The following is a 20543-nucleotide window of genomic DNA, read 5'->3' on the forward strand; positions in this document are numbered from 1 at the left end:
TACTAAAGCAGTGCCTGCTCCCCGCAAGCGCAGTTGGCTCTCCACCCTGCATGGTTTCCATGCTGCTGTTTGCCTTCTGGCTTCCTGGCCTGTCGCAGAGGGCACAGCTTGACCACACTTGTGGTTTTATTCACTTAATGTCAAAAGACCTCAAATTATCCTGTGAAACAGCAACTTAGAGTTACTCCAGAGTCTTACCCTTTCGGCAGTAGGAGCCTTCCTTTCTCAGACGTGTGCTCCTAAGAAGGAGGGGCTGGCGCTATGGTGTCACATGCATGGGTGCTTGCTCAGGTGAAGGAAGAAAACTGGAAGCTTCATAGCCCTCAGCACCCTGCACAGGCCCATAAAAGCAAACATCCTGTCCTCCAACAAAGATAGCAGCCAGGCTTCCCCATACATAGGCATAGGGAAGTGTTCTTGCCTTTTGTGTGCCATGGAAAGAGAAGACTCTTTCCAGTCTTCAGGAGAAGCAGAGGGCAGGTAGTCAGCCACATAAGATGTAAGCACCAGGCTATCCTCACATGCCTCTGGCCACTTAGGATCTGCCTGAACCCTGAACCCGTCTACATCCGATCAGTGTCGATGTGCTTGCACATAGTGCTTAGGTTCAACACTCTTCTTGTCAGGGTTCGTGCTCTCAGCAAACCACCCTGACCCAGGTGACCTCATCTTACCGAGCACATCCACAAAGACCCTATCTCTATTGAAACCATAGACACAAGGACCAGAGCAGGACTTGGGGTGCGGGTCAGAACTTGGGCCTCTTTTTCTGTCAGAAACACAGATTCACATCCCTCCCTGTGGCTACCTGGGTGCGTCCATGGGTGAGCTGGCAAGGGTCTTTTCCATACTACAAATCAAATATTTACTTGCAGTAAATCATGAAGAAATTTATTTTAAAACACTTCTTTGAAGCCGGGTGGTGGTGGCGCACACCTTTAATCCCAGGAGGCAGAGGCAGGCAGATCTCTGTGAGTTCAAAGCCAGTCTGGTCTACACGAGCTAGTGCCAGGACGGGAACCAAAAAAGCTATGAAGAAACGCTGCCTCAAAAATAAATAAATAAATAAATAAATAAATAAAAATAAAAAAAACCACTTCTTTGATTTTTTATGTATATATAAAATCATATATATATATATATATATATGAAATCTTGTCGTTTACTAAAGGTGAAAGCAAACTTGCATGCTACTAAGGTTAATTTACTTATTTAAAGTGTTCATGAATACATGTTTCCATGCCTGTGGAGGCCAGAGGACAACCTTGGACATCGTTCCTAAGGTACTCTCCACCTTGGTTTTGAGGCGGGCTCTCTCACTCACTAGGCTAGGCTGACTGGCCAGCAAACCCAGTGGGTCCACCTCTCTGCCTACACAGCTGGATTATAAATGTGTATCGCTATGCCTGACTTCTTTGTTAAGTTGTAGGGATTTCATTCAGATCTTCAGGTCTCCGTGCTCATAGCAAACATTTTACCAATTAAACTGTAGCCCCAGCACTGTTTTTCTTGATTAAATATTTGATACTGAAGAATATGGAGCACCCTCTACATTTTTCTATTAGTTGATATTTTGATTTTTTAATCATCAACTCTTATAATACTGTTTTACCAAGCACACACACACATACACACATGTGCTCATGAAAGAAAGGACTGACTGAAAGAGGAAGGATGGATGGATGGGTGGGTGGATGGACGGACGGACGGACACATCATATAATGGCAGTAGTATGCTTAGGGCCATTTCAAAAAATTGGGGGAAGTTTTGTGCTAATCCCAAACCAAAGTTCATTTGATGATTTTTTTAAAAATTTTAAAAAGTCAGCAATTCAAACACCATGTATAAAAAACATTCTATTGCATTCAATATAATTGAAGGTACACTAATTTCATATCTGTCTCCTAATGGTTGAAAAATATTGTTTTCTGAAAATAGCTCTCTGTGTACGAGCAGAACGCTTGGTATACACAGCAGCACTGCCGTTCAGAGCTGTGGTGTTTCAGGCAGCGTTCATTGGCGTGGTGTATTGTGGCAGGGTACAGATGTTGGAGTTGTATGTATAACTCTGCTAGTTAAACTGTCAACTTGACACAACCCAGAATCACTCAGAAAGTGAATCTTAGTGAGGAATGGCCTCCATCAGGTTGGCCTGTGGGCATGTCTGTGGGGGGTTGTCTTGACTATTAACTGGTGGGAAGACCCACCCTGAAGGAAGCTGACTGAGCTTAGTGCAAGCAAGCAGTATAGGCCTCTTACCGTCTGCGCCTCTTACCGGCTGTGGTGTGACTAGCTGCTTCACCGTCTGCTACCTTGCCTTCCTCAGAAACGAACTGACCTGAATTGTAAGCCAAACAAGCCCTTTCTCTCTCTTGTGTTGCTTTGGTTGGAATGGGGTTTTTTGCTTGTTTTGTTTTGGGTTTTTTTGTTTGTTTGTTTGTTGTTGTTTGTTTGTTTGTTTTATCATGGGAACAGAAATGAAACTAGAACAGAAGTTGTTACGAGAACAGTGGGCTTGTTGCTGCTATGAACTTGACCATGTGCCTTCTTGTGCATTGGACTCTTATTGGAGGATTGTGGAGGATTTCGGAACTTTGGACCAGTAAAGCTTTTGAGTGCTCAGAGCTTACTGGCCTCCAGCAGGAGCTTAGAAGAGAAGATTGCTAAGAATAATGAAGACAGTGGAGGAATGGTTCAGAGGGGAACAAGAATTTTTGTCTTAACTCAGTTGGGGCTATTTGTGGATTTTTTTTTTTTTTTTTTTTTTTTTTTTTTTTTGGTTTTTCGAGACAAGGTTTCTCTGTAGCTTTGGTGCCGATCCCGGAACTAGCTCTTATAGACCAGGCTGGCCTCGAACTCACAGAGATCCGCCTGCCTCTGTCTTTCGTCTTTCCATTTTAGGAAGTGCTGGGATTAAAGGTGTGCGCCACCATCGCCCGGCCTATTTGTGGATGATGTTTTTGCTAAGAATCTGTGTGCCTGGGGCTGAAGAAATGGCTGTGATTGGCCGAGCTCAGCACCACTGATTGGAAACCGTCCATGCCTCACTGGGACAATAGAAACATGTTTCCTCAAAGTCAGCACACAGAAGCTGCCAGGCCAGGCTGCATCTTGGCAGTGTGTGAACATTGTCCACATGGTCCTTGTTTTGAAGGCATAAAAGATGCAAGATTGAGAGAGCCGTAGAGAGCAGCTGAGACTGGGTGCCTTGTGGCAGGGTCGCAGTACCTATGGAGGTCCTGCTTAGGAGAAAGACGCAGAAGAGCAGTGCTTTCTCCTCCGCCCCACCGTGTCTGTGCTCCCTGAGCTGGTGAGCAGATCCCTGTCTTGCTTCACAGCGGTTTTGATGGCTTGCTGCCCAAAGCCCAGATACCCAATGGAGGCTCCAGTGAGCAGGGAAAGCCAGAGCTCTTCTGAGCACAGCACTGACAGTATCGTTCCCTGTTCAGAACCACAGCACAGGTCCTCATGGCCTAGGAAGCAAATTAGAGATTGGGGTGGGCCAAAAAGGTACAGCAGAAACATGCGTAGTTAACAAAAATCAACAGTGTGCTTTGGTCTTAGCTGCTTTGTAATCCTGTGTATGTTTCTAGAAATATGTCGAAGCCAAAGATTCTAGTGGAATCCCCAAGGCAGAATACCAGCCTGGAGAGGGTCAGGACTACCTGCAGGCTGGTTTTCTACAAAGAAACAAGTGGGCTTGGAGGGTGTAGGCTGCTCCATCACTAGTAGCATGGGTAGATAAGGTAACTAGGTTAACTAGACTGTCCAGGCCTTATCACTAATAAACTTCTCTGATAGTTAATGATTCTGTACAGTTCAGAGAATGATCGTTGATAGCCATACTTCTGGTTTTAAATGGGTGAGTTTATTAATTACACAGCAAGCAAAAGAAGGAAAATAAATCTCATAGCAGATAGAGAACAGAAATGGATAACCATCTAGTAGAGGTGACTGGAGTAGCCCAGTTGAGAGGACAAACAAGAGGTAATGTCACCAAAGCAAGGGCATGCAACAATGTAGCAGAAATCATCTGGGGAGGCCCATGAAGGCAGCCAGGCGAGCAGAGGGTCCCCTTGGGTGAGGCTTCAAGGGGCGCACATAGCAAGCAGCAGTACATGATATGAGTCCAGGCAGTTCCTGCATCCAGCAGCAGTGAGCAGGCAAGCTGAAGCAGTCAGCTAGAGCTCTTGATTGTGCTTCTCTGTGGAACTGCTTCCCAGTCCCGCTCTAGACCTTCATACAGAGGATAAATGATGCTGACATCTGCTGGGACTGCTTCATCTTCTGCCTGTTCTCGGGGTTTCTCTCTAACAGCCCCAGCTGTCCTAAAACTAGCTCTTGTAGACCAAGCTGACCTCGAACTCAGAGAGATCCACCTGCCTCTGCCTCCCTGGGATTAAAGGCGTGCACCACCACCACACGGCAAGGACGTGGTTTTAATTCTTGAGCTGTTTGTTCTCTTCCCTCCCTGTTACAGAATTGAGCTAGGAAGGCCCCTGGGGGCAGGCATGGATTCATGCCCACGTGCGTGTGTGTAGTCAGCATTGCTTAAAGATGTTTTGTGTAGTATTAGGACTAACCCACACTACTGCGACGTCACTTTTTAAAAGTCCTATTCTCTGGTTCTCTTAGGGCACTGTATATGATCCCATCACTAGTACATGAGGGTGGGGAGCAGGTATATTATTCCCAACCTTCTTTTTGCTGCTTTATGTTTGTATCCTGTGTCTGGCCCGCATCTTCCATCGTGTGGCCCTATCTGTTGTTTACCTATCTCTTGTTTACTGTCTTGGGCAGAATGTATTTGGTCAGCCATGAAAACCAGGAGATTGACTGATTTACGCAAGTTGCAGGCTTCCTAGAGCTATGTTCTCAGAAAAAAATTGGTGCTAGAGATTCTGTGTCTCCCATGTCTCTCATCTTTCCATTTTAGGAAGCTAGTTATTGTTACTATTGTGGACATTCTGTTTATCCTCAGATGATTAGCAGATATTACCTTTTTTTAAGCAGAATGATAATACCTGAAAAGATTTTATATAGTGATAATGAAGCAGAGACAGGTACAACATCGGATCTCCTTGCTTGCCCACTGCTGTTCTCAGTCTTTGAAAGTTGTTACTAAGGAAGCAGGGCAGAGCCTACACCGGCTGTGGAGAACCATTGCCCAGGGCTCTCCTGGGCCCCAGGGGCCAGCTTCAGTCCCACCTCTGTCCTTGACGTCTTGCTCCTCCTACTTCAGGAACCTAAGAGCCTTGTGATGAGTGCTTGCGGTGAGAGCTGCATGTGTGTTGCTTTACACACACCATGTGTGAATTATCTTCTGCCTCAGTGTAAGAGTGGGTTTGTTGTTGGCTGAATTCAGCACCCATCTGCCTGCTCCCATTATCTTTGTAACAGAAGTTAGTCCCCTCTTAGCGTGTGTAGCAGTAATTCCTGTGGGATGAGAGCCCGTGCAGGAAGCTGGAGACAGCCTGGCTGGGATCGTTCGCTGCTGACACATTTGAGATGTTTGACCCAGCGCAGCAGACTTGTGAAGGTGTTGGGAATGCTCTGTGACTAAGCCGCAGTCATTTTTACCTCTGTCAGCTGGTGACTGGGTCTTAGGCAGTTATCCTAGAACACACCCTTTGGTAAGCTGTTTAGTCAGTAGAGGATATTGAGCCACTTGGTAACAATGTATCCTACACAAAATGTTGCTTGATGGTGATTTAAAAGTTCCACATCATATGTTCATTTTTGCTTTTTTTTTTTTTTTAAATCAATGAGTCTTATCTCTCTGGTCCTTTATTTCCTGGAAGTGTTGGTCACTGAAGTTTTAGTGAGATAAGGTTCATTGCATGTGAAAATCTATGTAAAATCTATGTGCGAGAAAGAGTTTGTGGTTATCTTTTGTTTTCATCTCCCTGGTGTAAGGAACTTTCTTAGGGGTTTTAGAGTGTAATTTGCATAAGTCGTTTTCAGAACATATGTGCTGCCTACAGCCAGCGTCTGTGTGGCAATTTTAAATCCTCTTGAGCAGTTTCAGAACGCCTCAAGTTTGTTTTCCAAGTTTGGGGTTTTTCACATGTCATTAAAGTTTCTCTTTGGCCTTCAAAGTGTTTTCTGTTCATGAAAATAGCTTCTCCATTGACGACATTCCCCTTAAATACATCCCACCGCTGTATTAGTTCTGTGACGCATAACAAGTACCACAGACGCAGAAGCTTAGAGCAAGCTCTGCCTTTCCTTTGTCCTGTTCCCGGGGTCAGGAATCAGGTGCTGGGAGCAGTGTCCCCTGCTGGGCCAGAGCCTTCTGCCCTGCATCTTCCCAGCTCCTCGTGGCTGCAGGTTGATTTCCTATTGCTGTAGGACTGAGGTCCTGAGGTCATGGGCTGCCTCTCTGGCCTTGGCATGACCACTAGGCCACTGGATCCCAATAGGAATCTCGTGTGTGGGAGTATCCACCATGGGAATGGCAGTCTCCCCTGTTGCATTTGCCCTTGGGTGAGTTAGTTGAGTGCTTGACTCCCAGCGACTTTCAGATACCTACCACTGAAGAGTCCCAGGAGTGTCCTGTGTGTAAAATAGAAGCCTTCGTCCCACAATAGAAAACCAGCCTAGTTACAGACAAAGAAGAATGGCATATAATCAGGTTTTGAAAACACCGTGAGGCGGTGCCTGTTCTGTGCCGCTGGATCATGGTCATAGGCATATGTCAGGAACTGACTGACGGACATTAGTTTTCACGTAAGGAGGAAACCAGGACAGTCTCGGGAAGTTAGCATGGGTCAGCAGTATCCCGGAGGCCCTGAAATTCTGTGTGGACTCCCCTCTGTCCTTGGTAACGTCATCAGGAAACTTGCAGGCAAGACTGACTTAATGCACCTATAAATACATTGAGTTGGTTCAGAATGTTGGTTCTTTGGGACAAGGAAGTAAGTACATTTATTTGAACTCCAAATCAGTTGGTACAAGTTTAAGATTAAGAAACTTGTTCTTGAAGCCCTCGTTCTCTAGTCAATAGTCAGTTGTAGGAATGGTAGTGCTTTTGAGGCAGTGCTGGTCCTGTTTGGTGATATGGGTGTGGGGCCAGTTCCCTGGCATGTTCTGCACCAGGCTAGGGAGAGCTGTCTGTCATTTTCTTCCAAGGCTGTCAGTGTCTTGCAAGGCGCTTCCATGACAGAAGAGCAGGAGGGGCTACATTGGACTCCGGCTTGTAGGCTAGCTACCGTATTCTGTCCCGTGTGTTCAGGTGTACTGTCTACCTCTAGCCACACCTTGTGGCTCTAAAGCTGTGATGAGACAGATTCTCAGAGAGCTTGTCTGGCCGGGGGACCCTCTTGTGTTCTGTATATTGATAGACACAGGAGTGTTTGGTGTGCTGTGTGGCCTTTTGTGAAGATTTAGTATTTAATTTTGTATCTGAATTTTTTCCATGTCACACACTTGTTTTTACGTTTTTCTTTAACATTTAACAAAACAACTTTCCTGTTTTGTCTTTTAAATTAGGTTCATTGCAGTTAAGTAGTTTTCAAAAGGCAGTTGACACATTTGCACAAGAAAACCTTTGGAAAATTCATGTCATTTCCAAACAGAAGCTTAATTGAAACAAAGCCAGACTTGGTGTATGCCCACATTTTGTTTTGGCTTTTAAGATGTTTCTATAAGTCTTTGGCCAGCCAGCAGAGCTAATACATGCTCAAGTCAGCTGTCTGCCTCACAAGAAGGCTGGCACAGATACAGGAAATGCTTTTCTGATCAGGATGTAGATGCAGCCAGCCACCCAGAGACGCTGGTAGCCGTGGATCTCACCCAAGTTGCCTGTTGGCCTGGCAAAGCTGTGCTTGGGTGGAAGCCTCACTGGAGTTGCCCATCAGGACTACCACATTATCATTGCTGAAGCTCAGTAACCACTGCACTGGTGAGCAGCTGGGTGTAGCCCCCCTGCCCTGTTTTGCTCATCCCTGCAGTGCAGGATAAAAGCTAAGAACTCGAGTTCTTGGGCCAGAATGCCAAAGCCTGGGGTTGCCTTTGCCTCCTCTGCACAGCGTGGCTCCTACTTGCAGTAAGAGTAACAACAGCTCCTGCTCTCTGTTACCCGGGTAAAAGGTAGCTCAGTGTAGTGTTGGACCCCAGTGAGGTTCCCCTATCAGAAGCCTGTCACCTGTATTCTGTTTGCGGTGTTCCCCCACCCTGTTCTCTGCCCTCCGCCCACCCTCAGATCTCAGGAGCAGGAATCCCAGGTTGGCAGGCCTGTACCTCTTCCCTCTCACTGTTCTCGCATCACCTTCGTGAGGCAGATGGGAAAGAAAAGCCAGCTGAACAACTGCGCTCTAGACCCCAGTTTCTCCTGGGACATACATCCTCAGGCTCTGGGTCTCCTGATCCAGAAGATGCTAAGTGAATGTCCAGCTCACAGAAAGTCCATCAGTACAATATGTGAAAACTTAAGCCATAACGAAAACCACCATCCCTTCCTTGGGACTCACGTGCATGTTCCATGGGAGTGTCTGGTCTTCTGCTGTCATTTAAGCATAGCTTTAGACCCCAGCATTCAAGTAGGAATAGAACTGAGTATGCCCTTATGTGGGGATGCTGTGAAGCTATTGTGGTTCTTCCTGGGCAAGTGGATCATGTGACTCTTACAGAAAGCTAACTTTGCAAGACCACTGACTCTCCCTCTTTTGTCAGGTCGATGACATCCTTGGAGAAGGCAGTGATGACAGTGACAGTGAGAAGAAGAAGCCAGAAGACCAAGACAGTGAGCAGGAGAGAGCATCCAAGCCCCAGAAGCCCAGAGCTCCAGGGATCCGAAGGGAGCAGCCCCTAGAGCTGTCTCCATCTGGCGAAAGAAGCACCGCTGGCATGCGAGGGCCCAGGTAAGGATGGGCGCCTGAGGGAGGTGGTCCCAGGCCTACACCTGCCTGTCACTGAGGCCTGCGTTCTGTTCTGGGTGTTGATGTCATTTTCACAACAGTGGGGAGGAAGAAGAGAACCCTGCTTGGCCTCCTTGTTTGGTGGTGGCGGAGCATTGTGAGATCATTTGTGGAAACTGTTCTGACTGCATGTGGTCCTAGCTCTATTGAAAGGTCTGACTGTCACACCTCGGGTCATTCTGTGGGGGTTAGGGAGTGGCCTGAGGTGTGCCTTTGGCATTGCCTGTGCCGGTGGTTGCCAGTGGGTGCATACTTAACTCTGATAGCACTTTCAAAGGCTCCATCCTGGGGGAGCTACCTTACCCTACCTTCTCCTATAGGTAGGTATAAATACAGATGAGATGTTGCCATGGGAATTCTTCCTAAGTATCAGGGGTCACAGTGCTGCTGAGTTTCCAGCTCGGCAGTGGGTGTCCTGTCACTGGTGGGCAGTCAAGTGGTGGAGCAAGACTCATGCAGCTCCATCTGCTGCTATCAGAATGGCATGCCATGCGGGGCCTTTTCAAGTGTTGGCGAGCATGCGCATCTTTCCCCTTTTCTTATGACTGGTCAGTACTTTTCAGTTGACAAAGGTTCTCCTCACTACTGTATGTTCTTCCAGCCTCTTGTCTGTTTGTGCCTTGATGTTGTGTTGCACACTGCTGAAGTGCTTCTGTGCATCCTTATGGAGCTAGGTGTCCTGGCCTCAGGATCGTCAGTAAAACAAATAAGGAACCTAATAGTTCTGTCACAGTTTATCCAATAATATTCTCTCTGGATATATGGTGGGCTTGCTGTTTTGCTCTGTTGGTCCCTATGTGCTATTATTAAATAGTGGTATGGCATTATAATATCAAGCTGATTTGCCTTTAAAGTTTGTTTTATCAAATTGACATGAATTTATTTAAAATCCAGAAAGCACTAAAAGGCATGGAATCAAAGATAACCAATTCCAGTGTTCTGCCCCAGCCCTGCCCTGCCCTAGCTACGTTCTCACACCTTTATTGCATATTCACTGTTAGAGAGAGACCCTGTTTTACCGTGCTTTAGCCTTTTCCTTGCGCCAATTCTGCCAGTGTGATCCTTTCGGGTTTAGATTATGCAGTATTTTTTGTGACTTAAGTCGTTTCACTGAATCTAGAAGGCCATATGGTTGTATTTTCTTTCATAATCATCTTTGGTCTTTTCTTGATTTGATAGTTATCTCATCTTTTATTGCTTAGTGTTTCTGCCTGCCTGCCTGCCTGCCTGTGCAGTGGTATACAGAGGGTATATGGACACGAAGTAATATGTCTTTGTCCTCTCAGATCTCACAGCAGTGGGCAGGATGCAGAGCTCAGGGATAGTGTGTAAGGGCCCTTGTAGAACAAACAACAGAAATAATGTGGCTTAATCAGTGTTGGTACATACATATACAGCCTTATGGCATTCCTGTGGCCTCAATGTCAGGCAACCTTACTGGATCCATGTAACCTTAGTGGCATAGCCCTATGGCAATAAAATAACCTCCAATGAAGATGATGTTACCATATTAGTGGGACAAACGACCTTAAGAAGCACATAAGACAAAGCCCCACTGCTCTTAGTACTCAGCCTTTGGGTGGGAATCCATTGAGCCCACATGAACACAGCTGCTTCCTGGCAAAGGAAACCCTGAGTAATACTCAAATGGGGGTGCAGAACAGATCTAATGGAGGCAGAGATAGGCCCAAGAAGGAACAGAAGAGGGCCCAGAAACTTGTCCACCCCACCCCCCTGCACATATCCAGTGGCCTCCTTCAGCCCAAGAGCAGAGCTCACCCCCACCCCCACTCTAGTCTTCCTGAATTTCAGTTCTGCACATAGTTAAGTGGTGTAGGAGGTTCTTCTGTTCATGTGCTGCTTTCATTGGTCAATGAATAAAGAAACTGCTTTGGGCCTGATAGGGCAGAACTTAGGTCGGTGGAGAAGACAGAACTGAATGCTGGGAAGAAGGGCAGGGTCAGAGAAGCCATGGATCCCCTGCCTCAGACAGATGCCGGTTAGAATCTTGTCGGTAAGAGACAGCCACGTGGCGACACATAGATTAACAGAAATGGTCTAAATCAAGATGTAAGAGTTAGCCAATAAGAAGTTAGAGCTAATGGCCAAGCAGTGTTTTAATAAATATGTGCAGGGGAGTAGGGTGGACAAGGTTCTGGGCCCTCCTTTGTTCCTTGCCCGTTGGGCTCTTGGACATATCTCTGCCTCCATTAGATCTGTTCTGCATCCCCATTTGAGTATTACTCAGTGAGAAAGCAAGCTGGCCTCCAGCACAGCAGCTGTGCCGTGGTCGGGATGAGTCCTCTAAGCAACTGACTTAGCCAGAAGAGTTTGGGTGTAGCTGCCCTGGGTGCAGAATGGGGGAACATTCAAGATGGGGTAGCCAGGTATATGCCCACCCGGATTTCTAGGTAACAGCCCTGTCCATCCTCTGGCTCCTAGTCAGGCTGTTGGAGAGCCTTGTTAGCAAACACACAACACAGTTCTCGCCCTCCTCACATTTGTTCTTCACCCCTAAGGACCCACGACAGCCTCAGCAGTTCTCGCCAGAGCTTGGTGAGTTCCCGCGGCCTTTCATGACATGTATGAGGTTCTCTGATAGCTGTCCCAGCCAACAGCCAGCACAGCCTCTGGAAACTGGATAGGAAGGAGACATTCTGGGTAGACCCAGCTCCCATTAACTCTGTGCCTCTCAGACTTGGAGGTCTCACAACTGCCAAGTTTCTTAGTTCTGTTCCTGAGTGTGATGAAGCTTAACAGCTGAGGTGCAGGCTTGGTTTGTCACATGGTGCTCTGCTTGGCAGCACATCCTGTCAGGTTCACACGGCCAAGCTGTTCAGAATCTTAGCACACTTGAACTTGAAAGTGACTAACAGGAGAAGGGAGCCCGACTGTATTTGTACTTTCCCACCAAGAAGTGATTCAGGCTCCTCTCAGCAACAGCAGCACTCTCTGTACACATCCCTTAGATAAGAGACCCAGCACAAGATGGGAAAGTGCCTGGCATCCAGGTAGAGTACACAGCTGTATCAGACTTGGTCCTTCATGCTTACCTTACCTTCTAGCAAGAGCTTTTTATAGGGAGGGAGGGGGAGTATGTATCACGGCCAACAGCTGTCAGCTTTGAAATACAGCATGACTTTAGTCTGTTCCTAGAGTTAGTGGAAAAGTGAAAGCAAGAGTATTGAAATGCCAAAGCCCACAGCAATTTTGCTGATACTTGTGACTCTTGGGTGGCAGAGAGCCTGAGGTGTGTCTGTCCTTCCTTTACTGCGATGGCACTAGGTGGCACTCTGTTGATCTCAGTGTTGCTTTTACCCCATTGGTACTCCACACCCTCTGAGTGGCAGCCTGAAGGCATGCTAGATGGCACAAAGCCCCAATGCAGGCTCTCCTGCTTAGTCAGCACTGTCCTGGGTATGGGGACAAGAGTGAACAAGGAAAATGTCACTACTTTATAAAGGAATAATGTCCTGATACAAGTTCCCTCTCCAGGCCCCAGGTTCTGTTCTGTTGTATCTCTGCATGGAGAGTGAGAGTATGGTTACCAGGGATAGTCAGGGTAGCTCTGCCCAAGCCTGCCCCATCCTATTCTTTCCCTGGAAGCTTACTTTAGCCCCAGCTCTCACATCTAGGGGCCTCACTAAATAGTACTGCAGAGATCCTCACATAGAAATTAGGTTTGGCATGATAATTAACTTTAGGAGAATGAAAGCAGAAAAAGTATTCTGGGGGACAAATGGCCAAATACTTCCAAAATTTGATGGCCTTGATTTTTATGACCCAAAAGTTCAGCACACTCCATGTCAAAGAAGAAATCCACACCAGACCCAGTGCAGCTCAGGCATGGAAGATGAGAACACTTAAAGCAGGAAGTTAGAAGCTCGATGTGTTTCCGAAAGCTCTCCAGTGAGGTGAGCCTACTTTCCAGTGTTCCCATGACACCGTGGCAGAGCCATCCAGGTGCTCACAAAGCAGTCACCTGCCAGGACTCCTGCACCGACAAAACTGTGCCTCACACGTGGAAGAAGACGCCTTCCAGGAGCCCTGACACTTGTACTGAATGCACTCGGCTTGAGCAGCATTGCGAACCCCACAGGCAGGAGGAGCTGTCCAGCAGCAGAGGGAAAGAGTGCTCTGTGTAGGTGTATCTGACCTGCTTAAGGTGGATCCTTCGATTCGGCTCCCTGGAACTCACAAGAATTTTTTGGGTTTGTGGAAACAGAAGTTTTAGACATGTACATTGTATAAACAGTAGCACATTTATGTCAGAATGACCGTGACAGATATTTTTGCACAATGAAAAGTATTTTTAAGACTATGGAAGGCCTTTAACAGTGAGGATAAAAAAGAAAAGAGAAAGAAAAAACTGAGGGACCCTGGGTCCCCAGTCGAATGCACCAGAGTGTGTAGTCCTAGTGCAGGAGGACTGACCCCAGGTCAGTCTGGTCACAATTTTAACTAAGGGAGCAATCCAGAGATGAAGGTCAGCGAAGAGCTCAACCCTCCATGGTTGGGGGCTGTCCCCCAGTTTCTAGGAACACCAAAAGATTGCTGGGAGCTCACCAGAATGGGGGAAACTCACCAATTGAAGCCAGTGGTGTACGTAGAACTCATGGTGTAGAAATCATACTGAGGCATATGGAACATGTGGTTTTGTGGAAAAAAATACCTGGTTCTGGATCCTGACCCTGGGAGAGGGGTTCAGGGCGGAAGAGCCATCCGAGTCACGGCACCAGTGTAATAGATTAATTTAAAATGCTGTGGATCCCTGAGCGGCTGCAGGCAAGGGCCATGTGGTGGCAAGCAGAGGGCAGCTGGTCCTGAGAGCAGCCAGTTCCAGGCAGGGATGCTGCACGAGACCACGCAGGTCTCCAAAGGCGGCTGGTCTCAGGCAGCGAGCCACATGGTGGTGGCAGGCAAGAGACAGATGGATAGGCACACCATGCAGAGTGAGGTTGGATATTTATTAGTACGTTATGGAAGCATGGAAGGGAAAGGGGAGAAGGAGAAGTGCAGAGAGAGAAGAGAGGAGGGGGGAGAGACAGAAGGGCAGGGGAGAGGTGGAGAGAGGCAGAAGCTGCCTCTTCAAGAGGGAGACTGTATTTTCTGTGCTGCTGACTGTTCAGATCTGGACACAAGAATGTACCTCACAAAATGTGTGCATGTGTGTAAGGGGAGGCACACATTTTTCTGCATAGTTTTACTGGTGTGCAAAGCCACACACACGGGTCTTTTGAGAAGTATTTCTCCATGTCTGTGCAGCTTGCCCAGACCCGTCCGAGTTCAGCAAAGGCAGTGGAGTAAAGCAGGGTTGCCCCATAGAATGCTGGTCTTTTCTCTCCTTTCTACAAAACAAGCCGCACATCTGTAATCAGCATGTGAGCAGTGCACATGGGACCTGTTGGCTCTTACTAGATTGGGTGCTGGTGTAGAACAGCACTCTGTTTATTAAAATAGTTCTGCACTTTTTGAATAATAAACCTTAGGCAATGTTCCATGTATGCTGTGACAACAGTGAGTTCAGAAATCTGAAATATTGGGGAGGAAATTTACATCTATAATTCATGTTTATATCCTTCTACCACATTGAATTTGATATGCTTTTTCAGATTTTCCAAAATTAAATATGCTAATATTTCTCTGTGGAGTTGTGCAGCTGGTTGTGAGAACAAAATATAAATACTTCATGTGATACTAAGAGGGAGGCATCAGTGTTAGTCCAAGGCAGGCAGTTGTGCCGCTTTTACGCCACTGGTGTAGTCAAGTGTGTGCGCACGTGCTCCTACATACTCCAGAACGCAGCAGCTTTCCCAGAGCGGAGCTTCTTGGGTTCCATGTCTGCCCAGAATTTTCTTCTCCTGCCCAACCACTGGGCACTCACTTGTAACACACCATAAAAAAATGAGCCCACGTGGAGCCCAGTCTTCTTGGGTAGGGAGGCTGACTGTCCTGTGGTATTAATCCATTGGCCACTCGACTGTCCTTGGGCTCGCTCTATTTGAAGATGCTGTTGGAGACAGAAGCATAAGTGGAAGGGAATTTTGAGGGTGGACAAGATTTATTTAAAGCCCTTTGAGTATGGATAGCAATCACTACTTGAAAATGCATTTCAGAATCTGGTGAACGTTGTCCCAGCTTCTGCCAGCTTTGAACCTCAGTACCCTGGGATCTATTTACCCCCTTCTCCTGTCACCACGGGGTTGAGTGACCTCTTTCTCGGCTTGTTTCCGTGTGCATGAGCATGCACACATGCACAGGAGCTGCATCAGCTTGTGCATGCACATGTGGGGGCAAGCACTGTGTGTCTCCCACCTAATATAGAGCTTGCAATTTCAGCCAGGCAGCCAGCAGGCGTGTCCCAGGATCCAGTTTTCTCCACCCCCACCCCACCCCTACCTGGGAATATAGATATGCACGATTGTGTCCAGCTTTTACATGAGTGCCAGGGGTCCAAACTCTGATCCTCCTTCCCGCTCGTTCCCCACTGAGCTTCTCGTCTCCCCCTAACCCTTCAGCCTCATTGCCTTTTTGGCAGGTAATGTTCATCGTGGACCAAAACAGAAGTGTGTGTTTCAGTGTCAGCATGCTGGTGGGCCCATTTCCTACGGGTAGCCTGAGTTCGTGCAGCTCCCAGAACTTAAGGCGTCAAGTTCCTGCACCCAGCTGTAGGAGGGCATTCCACCTGAGGAGTGTTCTGTACCCTCCTTACCCTGACTTACATTTTCCAACATTCTGTTTACTATCTGCTTGAATTTTGGTGGTCTTGTTCACTTGAGGAGTATTTCTCCTCTAGGTTATTTGTTATCCTGCTACTTTTAGAGCTTTTCATACATTGTATCACATACATGGCCAAGTGTGCGCCATCTGTCTTGCAAATCCAGTGTTTGCAACTTTGTGCTCTGTTTGGCTAAATACTTGCTTTCCTGCAGCCAAATACAATTTTGGGGAGGTTTCTTCTTTTGCTTCAGAATTCAAGGTTTCTTTGAATAGTGGGTCTTTATATTTCCTCAGGCAGTTCTTAAATTCTCTTTCCCACAAATGGTGCTGTAGCAGTGGGCTGTGCAACTGCAAAGGAAAGAAATCTCAACCCAACCCTTACACCCAACACAGAAATTAACTCCGAGTTTGGCCACGTGTCACACAGTGAGTGTTAGCAATGATACAGAAAGTACTGGCCATAAATCAGAAGGTAACTTGTGTTTGTAAAGGAAACTTAGGAAGATCGCTACAGATAGAGTGATGCTTGGGTGCACACCTACAGAGACTCCCCCAGACCTGAGCAGTGAGGCTGTACTCACCCTGGTAATGGCAGATAAAGGTGTGCCCATAGTCACTGGAGTTTCAGGAAAGCCACAGTGAAACTTGGTACACACTGGCTAGAAAAGGACCTATTTGTCAGCAGAGCATGGTTAGGCCACAGTAAGTGGTTTGGTGTATTTTTATAGGGGAACTTCAGGTAGCTTTCCTTTCCCTGCCTGTGGAGAGTTTGAGTTATAACCTGGCAGCAGTATATTCTTATGTCTGCTGCACTGAAACCACCTGAAAGCATGCTCTTTGAAGCTGGGAGGGAGGGTTCTGTGTTCTTGGCTGTGCCCCATATACAGAACTCAAGCATCTTTGTAACAGAGTTCACTGGTTTCCAAAGGTGTTGTAAGGAGAGGGCCAGCTTGTTCATCCCAGCCACCTGGCTAGCTTAGCCCTGAAATAATTGCACAGAAACTGTATTAATTAAAACACTGCTTGGCCCATTAGCTCTAACTCCCCCCCCCCCCCCCGAGACAGGGTTTCTCTGTAGCTTTGGTGCCTGTCCCGGAACTAGCTCTTGTAGACCAGGCTGGCCTCGAACTCCCAGAGATCCGCCTGCCTCTGCCTCCCGAGTGCTGGGATAGCTCTAACTTCTTATTGGCTAACTCTTACATCTTAATTTAACCTATTTCTATTAATCTGTGTATGGCCACATGGCAGTGGTTTACCCGGTAAGATTCAGCATGTCTGTCTCTGGCGGCTTCATGGTGTCTCTCCCTTACTCCGCCTTTCTTCCTCCCAGCATTCAGTTTTGTCTTCCCTGCCTACCTAAGTTCTGCTCTATCAACTAGACCAAGGCAGTTTCTTTATTCATTAACCAATGAAAGCAACACACAAACAGAAGGAACTCGTACACCCCATCCCCTCCATGGTGTCCTGCCCACACAACTGGCTCTCTACCGCTCACTGAGCGTATACTCCATGTACACGGGCTCTCAGTAGCATGGGACCAGACTACTTCGTCTTTGTCCTCATTTCCTCCGAGATGTCTGTCTGTCTGTGGTCAGGACTCCTTTGCACTATGTTCCTGGAGAAATCTGCTTTTTCTTCTTCTATAGTTCCTCTTAGTTTTAATTTTCTTATTCCGATGTGAGGATTCTGCCTTTTACGTCAGTTTTAAGATCAACCCTTTTTGTATCTTTTTTTTTAAAAAAAAAAATCTGTTTTTTCTTAGTAGAAAAGTTGTTCTGCCTGAAATTTCAAAAATAATATATGGATTTTGAATTTAGGCTGATAGCATACATAGCTTTTGATGCAAAGGGCCATAGCATATAGATAAAAAAACCACATTCCTGTCCTCCTCAAAGGGGTGCAGAATAGGGCTGAGCTGGCAGATGACCTTGGAGGTTTACAGTGCACCGAACTGTTGTGGTTGTTAGTGTTGCCTTTGTTGTAACACTGATGCAGTGAACCACCTGGAATGGGTACTTTTTACGTGGAAACAGTCAAGGGGCATCTTGTCTAATGCTTCCATCCCATTGCCTGCCTCACGTGAAAACTACAGTTTTCCTAATACTAGCATCGGTCATTCGACGTCGTTATTGCTACATCTAGATATATTAGTTTCCACTGTAAATGCTCTAGGTGTGTGTGTGTGTGTGTGTGTGTGTTAGCCAAAGAAACTTGTTCTGTGGCCACGATTACAATGTATTTCTCTTTCAGTTGTCCCAGGATTGGAGTTGTGGGCTGATGTTGCTCAGTTACCCTCTAGATCAGTTAGGGTACAAGGTTATAGAGAGAGATTTCACCAATCAAGGTCATTATAACCTCGGGGCTATGGAAAGGAACTCGATGAGCCGTCTGGTGCCACTCTGGTTCTGGTCCACAGATTCCCTGCCGACAGGTTTAGTGATTAGAAGCATGCAGTGGTGTTTGCTGTTTGTACAAAGTGCTGGTGCTTGTTTTAGTTTGTGTAGTAGAGTGACTGCCTGAGGAAACGGGCTCAGGGTACACCCACACCCAGTGTACATCCAGTGACTGGATTTCTTTTCAGAACTTAGCCTTGAGTGGCTGTGGTAAAAGACTCCCCTCCTGAGTCTTTATTTAGTTGTTCTCTATGGACCTTACCTTTGCTTTATGCTAGTACTTGGAACTTTGAATAACAAAAGGAAGGAATGTGCATATCACAAGCTTCTCACACACACACACACACACACACACACACACACACAGCTCAGACAGTTCCTGTGACTGAGTCTTTGTAGACTGTGGCATGGCACCCATAGCAGCTGCTCTTGTCACTGTGGTGGTCATTCCTGTTGGCCATGCTCTCTCCGCTTACTATCTGGGAGCCGTCCCTACGTGCCTTGTGCGGGTTAGAACCAGCTCCCGTGAGCTTGGGAGCTCCCAGGTGTGAGTACCTTGTCTATCACCCACCTCATCACCTCTTACTCTCCGGCCTTCTCCTTCATTGTGGCCTCTCCTGTTCCAGATCTGTCCCCTACACCTGTAAAATTCCTCCTTGGCATTTCCCTCCTAAAAATCATTACAGGAACCATCACTCTGGGGAGTCTGCAGAGAACCCCACACCCATAATTATGTTGAGAATTGTTCTATTGACAACCTGCCCCACACCCAATTAAGCTGTTGATGGAGAACTATCTGTTAGCGGAACCCGCCTCACATTCCAGCTATCCAGGGAACTAGGTGTGGCAACTCGTGACTCCTTGGCCTACACGACCTGACCTGGACCACGTGACAAGAGTCCAGGCCCCTGTGCCCCCCCCCATTCCTTACCCTATATAAACTGTAACCCGTCCCCAATAAACGGAGGCTGTTACAAACTTAGCATGGCCTTCTCCTTCTTTTCTAGCTCATTCTCTTCCAGATAGCACCTCTCCGTGACTCTGGAGTAACTGATTGCAGGGTGGGTTACAAACCCCTAGACTCAGTGACCCACCCAACGCAATCGACACCCGAGGATGGGGTGTTCTCCACCAGTCCACTCCCTTTCCGTCCAGATGCAGCCATGTGTGGAGTGGGGCTGCGTCACATGCCCTCCCTGAGACAGTGACCACAGGCTTGTTTCCTACGCCGAGATGACCAAGGGCTGCATGCTTTCCCACTGCCAGTCTCTCAATGGTCTTGCTTCTCTTCTGTCTTCAGGGGCCACAAGAGAAAGCTGAATGAGGAAGATGCTGCCAGCGAGTCCAGCGGGGAGTCCAGCAACGATGACGAGGAGGGCAGCAGTTCGGAAGCAGACGAGATGGCCGCTGCTCTGGAAGCCGAGCTGAATGACCTCATGTGACCTGGACCTGCCACCAGTCCAGCCTCTGGCTTGGGTCCTCTTTCTCCAGAAAAACATATATTTTGCAGAGCTCCACATACAGAAACACATTATTTTGCAGAAATAAGTGTTTGTAAGAAGTTTTACTATAGGAAAGTCTACTTTTTTAAGCGACAGAGTGTTACGAGGTGTTGGTTGCTATGCCAAAGAGCTCAGCAGGGCCTCTCATGGCGAGAGTGGCTATGTGATGTCTGGTCATGTAGTGAGAGGCCTTGGGGGCTTCCCTTCAAATATAACAGCATATTTAGTGTGAGGCCTGGGGACCCAGTAAGACTTAGAGAGAAATGTAGCGAGAACCTAGCATCTTGGGCTTTTTCACAGCTGACACGATCAGAATTTTGAAGGATTTCTAAGTGCAACAGCAATATGCATCCACGTGCACAGAACACCGAGACTCAGGCAGGCCTGGGCCCAGCCACCCTCCGTCCCCATGACCTGCTCCCATGCAGGTGCTGCAGCCTGGGCTGCCTGGGCCGGAGCGGCGTGGGCAGGGTGACGAGAGCTCGTCTGTGCCGCCCTAAGAGAGCTGATGTAAAGTTTTTGTATATTTCATATTTCACCCACCAGATTCTTCTTCCATTTAATAAAATCCTTTTTCTAAGTTCTCTCCTCTGGTCCATGCCAGCAGTGCAAACGGCCTCTTGGGATTCCCTCAGCCCGGCTCCTGACCCTGTTTCCTGTCAGAGCTTGTAGGACAAACACCACGCTAACAGAGAAGTAATTCCCTGGGACTGCACGGTGGAGCTGGCTCCCACCCACTGTTGCTGCCCCCATCTCTTCCTCTTACTTGGGGGAAAGTGACAGGAAGATACTTCAGAGCTTGTACCAGCACATGAAGAGTGCAGACTTGTTCCCGCATGGAGTGGACGCCTGGGGAGTCAGGCTGGAGAGGGTTCATCGTGAGATGTAGCTACTGCGCTTCACTGCGTTGTTGCCAGGACCAGCAGTGTGGTTAGTCGGTCTGTCACTCAGGTGTCCTCAGAAAAAGCTGGGGGGCACAGCCAGTAAGAGCCAGTCATTCTCTGCAGCA

General features: G+C 47.4%; 1 protein-coding gene across 6 annotated transcripts in view; it reads left to right on the forward strand.

The window, feature by feature from the left end:
• Ctdp1 (CTD phosphatase subunit 1) overlaps positions 1 to 20118 on the forward strand; it is a 54563-nt gene extending 34445 nt beyond the window's left edge. For 4 of the 6 annotated variants that reach the window (XM_050165014.1, XM_050165011.1, XM_050165012.1 and 1 more), the window contains 2 exons: positions 8675 to 8862; positions 19333 to 20118. In XM_050165014.1, coding sequence (XP_050020971.1) covers positions 8675 to 8862; positions 19333 to 19474 — 330 coding nt within the window. In that variant the 3' untranslated portion in view covers positions 19475 to 20118. The remainder of the gene's footprint in view (positions 1 to 8674; positions 8863 to 19332) is intronic. The other 2 variants (XM_050165017.1, XM_050165015.1) reach the window with 1 other exon arrangement.
• The last annotated feature ends 425 nt before the right edge of the window (positions 20119 to 20543 follow it).

Source organism: Alexandromys fortis, unplaced genomic scaffold (assembly GCF_014885135.2).
Source record: "Alexandromys fortis isolate MF-2015 unplaced genomic scaffold, M_Fortis_MF-2015_v1.1 scaffold_160, whole genome shotgun sequence".
NCBI classification, from domain to species: domain Eukaryota; kingdom Metazoa; phylum Chordata; class Mammalia; order Rodentia; family Cricetidae; genus Alexandromys; species Alexandromys fortis.